The following is a 6,175-nucleotide window of genomic DNA, read 5'->3' on the forward strand; positions in this document are numbered from 1 at the left end:
GTGTCAAAAAGAACAGTAAACAGCAAATTGTCTCTAGAGGAAAGGCTGAGGTTTGCCCAGACAGCTCCTGCGCGGGTTGCGGTGGGATATGCTAATAGTGCCCGGCCACTGGGGCCGGCCTCCCTCCCCCAAGAATATATAAAGAGCCCTAACCCCAGTGCGGCCGACCCAGGCCGCCGGGCGTCTGCCCTTGTTAATTACCAGAGAAACCTACCAGGGAGCTCAGCCCTGGGTTTCCCCGCCCGCAGCGGCGCCAGGCTCTAGTTTCTCCCCATCTCTCTAGCTGCTGTCCGCGTGCACCACCCGCCTCACCACAGAGGATGGACATGATGGACGGCTGTCAGTTCTCGCCTTCTGAGTATTTCTACGACGGCTCCTGCATCCCGTCTCCCGAGGGCGAGTTCGGGGACGACTTTGAGCCACAAGCGGCCGCCTTCGGGGGACACAAAGCAGAGCTGCAAGGTTCAGACGAGGACGAGCACGTGCGGGCACCTACGGGCCACCACCAGGCCGGCCACTGCCTCATGTGGGCCTGCAAAGCATGCAAGAGAAAGTCCACCACTATGGATAGGCGGAAGGCAGCCACCATGCGCGAGCGAAGACGCCTGAAGAAGGTCAACCAGGCTTTCGAGACACTCAAGAGGTGCACCACGACTAACCCCAACCAGAGGCTGCCCAAGGTGGAGATCCTCAGAAATGCCATCCGCTACATCGAGAGCCTGCAGGAGCTGCTGAGGGAGCAGGTGGAGAACTACTACAGTCTGCCGGGACAGAGCTGCTCAGAGCCCACCAGCCCCACCTCCAATTGCTCCGACGGCATGGTAAGAGAGAGCGCTGGTACCTACTCTGTCACTCCAATCTTTTCCAAAAACCCATACATCCCATTTAAACCAGGTGTGGCAACCAAATATTCAGTAATTATTTGGTGGGTAGTTGGGGGTGGGGGTGGGAAGGCAGTTGCTGTAAGAGAAAAGAGGTGCCACATTTAGAAAGATGCCAGGAAACAGCTGTTTAACAGTATTTCTGACTTCCTACCAGATTCTAGGTGTACATTGTAAGAGAGCTGTCATGTGAGATAGGTGGCTATGAATGATCAACCACATATTTTCTCCACTGTTCAATTTATTTCCAAAATATGCCACCAGTGGACCCTGCTGCCGTACACTAACATCTAAAGACAGCTCTTTTAAGCTCCCACTGCCATACGATTTATAACTTAGTGAAGAAGTGGAAAGAAATACCCACATGGCCCCAGTCCCTGCTTTGCTGAGGCCTGGCTGGAAGGAGATGTTGATGCATTCTTTACAGAGGGCATTTGCTTCAACGCTGCCAGGTTTTAATGTGTTTTTGTCCTGGGAAAGTGTTCTCTCTCTAAATTAGTGTGGCTTCCTTCTACTCCAATCCATTTTGCATGGTTAACCCAATGCACATTGCTGCTGAATTCCACCCCCCTCTTCCCTTTGCTGCTGCTCTCCTCTTCTGGAAGCACAGAGATTGACCTCAGTGCCCTCACAATTTGGTGAAGGCTAACCCTTCCTAAATCAAGGCAATGAAGGTGATTGACATGGTCAATTTACAGAGGTAGTGGGCAAGCACTGCTTCATTCTAGGTCAGAGAATCTTTTGCCAAGACCTGAAAACAAACTTCTTTTGTGTCTTGTGTTGTAGCCCGAATGTAACAGCCCTGTCTGGTCCAGAAAGAGCAACAGTTTTGACAGCATCTACTCTCCTGATGTACCAAATGGTAAGAATTGATGATTTCAGAGGAGTTTAAAGACCAGTACAACTTCACAATTCAGCCTGTCAAAACAGAGTCTGTCCTTCCTGGCAGTACTGGGGAAGGGAATAGAAGTGATGGTTCTTTTGAGATCTTGGCAGAGCAAAATATGCACGTCGTTTGCTCAAAATCCACTTAACAGATACACACATGCACTTTTGCTTGTAATATTACTAGACAACCTTCCTACTCCCTACATGCACCCCCAAGAATTGTTAGAAACTTGTTGAAGATTACGTCGGATTTTCTGTGACCATCTGACCTCTGGGTGTCAAAGTTGCTGCCCTACTGTGTAAAGGATAACATAAGCAAGTCTATATATTTGGGGATTTTTTTAATGTTTTTTTTTTGTTTCTCTTCGTGTCCTTAGTATATGCCACAGATAAAAGCTCCTTATCCAGCCTGGATTGCTTATCCAGCATAGTGGATCGGATCTCCAATTCAGAGCAACCTGGATTGCCTCTCCAGGACCCAGCCTCTCTCTCCCCAGCTGCCAGCACCGATTCACAGCCTGCAACTCCAGGGGCTTCTAGTTCTAGGCTCATCTATCATGTGCTATGAACTAAAAATCTAGTCTTGATCAGTTCTGCCAGGAGGGCCTATTACATAGCAGGAAAGAGGCCGGTTGAGTCCAAAAGCAAGACAACCTGTAAATAGATTTCCTTTCAGTTGTAAATTTGTACATATTATCTGCCACTTTATAAGAAAGTGTATTTAACTAAAAAGTCACCATTGCAATTAATACTTAATTTCTTTTCTCTTCCTCCCCATTCCCTTCCTCCTTCTTTCTTCTTTTCCTTCTTTGCTTTAGATATATAGTTCCAATAATAATATTTCTGATAGGGGCAATTCATTGAAGGTAGCTTGTTCCAATGCTTAACTTATATTTTTTATAAATATTGCTTATCAAAATATCTCTGATGTTTAGATCTTTATTTTTTTCTTCAAAACATTAGAACAGCTAGAAATCAGTTACAGGAAACTTTAAATATATTTAACTTGTTTTCTCTTTAATCCTTTGATTATACTGTATTAAACATATAACAGTACTGCCTAGTGGTATATATATTGATTTTTTTTTATAAGAAATACATCTTTTTAATGTAAGCACAAAATAGTACTTTGTGGATAATTTCAAGATATAAGACATTTTGGAAATTCCACCATAAATAAAATTGTTTAATGAAGAAATATTTGGGTCATGATTTTTTGAAAGAATACTCCTAATAGAACTTGCAGTCATTAATATGAAATCTTTAAGGTAGAGCTGAAAATACCAAAACAGTTGGCTTTGAGGATAAATCTGAATATTTACCATCTCATAAACTCAGTTTAGATCTTGTTGATGTCACAAATGAAAATAGCATATTTCCATTTTAATCATATTTCATGGGAGCCTGCTAAATAAAATTTTTACTTAGCTCTATACCATATTATATCAAGTTGTGTGTGTGTGGAAGAAGTAGAAGTTATTCAGGGAAACATATGTTTAAATAAAAAGAATGTATAACATGTTATTTTAATTAGAGATCATGAGTTAGGTCATATTTACTTGCCTGAAAATATCTTGATCAATTAATATATTAATGTTGTCAATAAAATTGTTAAAGCTATTAAGCTGATTTTTTTTTTTTGTATTGTAAGAGTGCCAGAATAAGAAAACTTACACAAACTATAGTAAAATAAGCAGAGTACAATTGGCTTCTTCCTTTTCACAACCTTTTTGATTTTAATCATATTTTGTGTGCATGTGTTTGTATGTATATGTGTGTATATGTATGAAAGACATGCATTTTGAGATAAAAAACGAAACAATTGGAAAATTAGGTTGAGACAGTTATTGGGATGTCTCACAAGTTTACCATTGAGAGAGATAAAAGGCAATATTTTTGAGACATCTAAAGTAACTTTTCACAGAGAGCAAATAAAAATATTTGTTTCATCTTCTAATTTGTACATTAGTTTAAAATTGCTAAGGGTTTGTAGTTATATTAATCAGCCAAAGTGTCTGAACTTTTTGTGACAGCTTGGCAAACATACTGTTCTCAGGAAGGTTTTCCATTCTTTCTGAGGTGATTTTTCTTGTGCTTGTCCAGTCATCAGGCTTAAATGAATGGAAATTATTCTATATAGAGAGGGAGAGGAGAGGGGCTGAGTTAAATAATGTAGCCATTGTCAGTCTGTTAGCGTCATGCTCTGTCTGATATGGGATGATGACTTATTTTAGCACACAAGTAACTATCCATGATTTAGGAGTGAGAGGATTTGAGGTAAAGACAATTCAAGAAGTCTTGATAAAGATTCATATATAGTTTCAACATAAATTTGAGTTACTTTTATCCTTTTTATACTTCTATGGAGAGGTTGCAGATTTGTTATTCTTAGTGGAATTTGAATCAAAGGAACTATCCAAAGATTGGCTTGTTTTTCTTAAAAGATCAGTTTTAAAGCACATTACCATACTATTGCATTTAATAAAAGTAAATGATATTGTGTAATTTTTAATTCAAGTGAATAGAAATTAACCATCTTGTCAAAGCCTGGTTATTTCTATAATTTACAAGTGTATTTGATATTCTCAGTGAACATCATCATGCCTCAAAGTATTTAGTGCTTTCCAGTGGTCTGGGTTCAATACAAGTGAAAATGTATCATTAAAGATAATACTCTCCATGCTGTATTGCTCAATTAATCTCATTTCCAGTGTATTAACACTGAAGGCTGGTGTCTACTCAGGAAACAGCTCAGCACAAAACGTCACATGCAGTCACATATAGTTTTTTGACGAGGGACATTGGTTCTCCAGTAGACCAGAAAAGTTTTCTTCAAGAAAGTAAGGGGGAAACAGAGTGATAAAGGCAAAATATTCAAGTAAGAACAGAATTTTGTCATCTCTAAATCACCTGGAGTGAACAATTGGGCTGCCACTGAGCTTTTAAGGGACCACCTCACCTCAGCTAATGGAAAAATGCAACCAACAGTCAAATTTCTAGGAGCCACTAGAAAGATGTTCCCTTTGCTATCTGCAAGCCCAATGGGGAGAAAGTTCTCAGGATATAAGAGTCAAAAGACTCCTTTCTCCTCAGGCCTGGAAAATTCAAGCTCACTGGGTTACATAGGAAACTGTTCCGTAAGGTCGTGGAAGTTGGGAAGTATTGTTTGGAAGTAAGTAGCTTTATTTATAATCAAGGTGTCTTGATTGTGCCTTTGTTTTTCTCGTTTGAAAGATGCAAGTCAGATGAAATTAGCAACTATATTATACTCATAAGTTCTTTAAGATGGCATCCTACAAATACTTAATCAGAGTGGTATTTTCTGAAATTCTCTCTTCGAGGTTACAACAGTTACTAGGTTAAAGTAGTAATTTCATACTCTTACTTTCAGAGGTTGTATTTTAGGAATGAAATTAGAGTAAAGCCATCTGTAACTTCAGAAAAACCCTGCTCGAATGGCAAAGTACCCTTGAAAACATCACCACTAAATATTACCACATCGTCACAAAAAGCACAGAACATCAAGTTTATTTCCTTTAAGAATTCTGATTATAGATATTTTAGTTAACTAATGATTTAATTGTTTAACATGGTAGGTACATTTGCTGAACAAAGGACCTAGAATTTAATCCAAAGTCTAGACTATGTCTAAAATTATTAATGTATTGCTCTCTTTTTAATTTTACTTGCCACATCTGTAAAATAGGGTAAATGATAGCTTATGACAATATTATAGTTACTACTAAAATTATTATAGTGTTAAAATCTTACAGAAATAATCCTTTGTAAGGAAAAAATAAACCAAATCATCTTCATTTATGCTGCTTAATTCATTTCATTATAGATCAAGTGGGCAGTAATGATAAAGTAGCACTAGCAATTATTGAGTACTTATCCTTATGCAAATAAGAAAATTGAGGCTTAAGGAGCTTAATAATTTGCCCAAGAACACTTTATTTGGGCTGGATATTTGGGCTTCTTGGCAGCACATGTTCCAGGAGGCTCAGGCAGAAGTTGCAAGGCTTCCTATGACCTGGCATTGAAAGTTTCAGAGCATTACATCTGCTGCATTCTTCTGGTTACTCAAGTTACTAAAGCCAGCCCAGAATCACCAGGAAGCAATTAAACTCCACTTTTCAATGAAATAAATAGTAATAAATTTGAAGCCACATTTCATCTAGCACAATGGCTAGTATATACTTGCTGTCTGTTTCCTTATCTTACACCCATTCCACCCATTCACCATAGTCTGGTTCTGCCTCTATCACTGTCTGTGGTCAAGATACCTTTAAATCAGGGAACTGTTTCTGTGCTGGGCAAGCTTATATCTCCAGCCCAGATGTCTTCCTTGATCTTTAGACCCACATATTCTTAATATCTCTTGAATGTCTCAATGGCACCTCCAA

General features: G+C 39.2%; 1 protein-coding gene across 1 annotated transcript; it reads left to right on the top strand.

Moving 5' to 3' along the window:
• Window positions 1–283: 283 nt before the first annotated feature.
• Window positions 284–2,386, top strand: MYF5 (myogenic factor 5). Its single transcript, XM_006923787.1, has 3 exons — window positions 284–821; window positions 1,668–1,743; window positions 2,147–2,386. Exons 1-3 carry the CDS (start codon window positions 321–323, stop codon window positions 2,335–2,337), a joined length of 768 nt encoding a protein of 255 aa, XP_006923849.1. The 5' UTR covers window positions 284–320; the 3' UTR covers window positions 2,338–2,386.
• Window positions 2,387–6,175: the final 3,789 nt, after the last annotated feature.

The sequence above is a fragment of the Pteropus alecto genome, unplaced genomic scaffold, assembly GCF_000325575.1.
Source record: "Pteropus alecto unplaced genomic scaffold, ASM32557v1 scaffold76, whole genome shotgun sequence".
Lineage (NCBI taxonomy): Eukaryota > Metazoa > Chordata > Mammalia > Chiroptera > Pteropodidae > Pteropus > Pteropus alecto.

Excerpts from the sequence above, each read along its gene's own strand:
- MYF5 (XM_006923787.1), top strand. The coding sequence starts at position 321 with ATGGACATGATGGACGGCTGTCAGTTCTCGCCTTCTGAGTATTTCTAC. Across the intron at positions 822-1,667 it reads CCAATTGCTCCGACGGCATG|CCCGAATGTAACAGCCCTGT; the intron begins GTAAGAGAGAGC and ends CTTGTGTTGTAG. Across the intron at positions 1,744-2,146 it reads CTCTCCTGATGTACCAAATG|TATATGCCACAGATAAAAGC; the intron begins GTAAGAATTGAT and ends TCGTGTCCTTAG.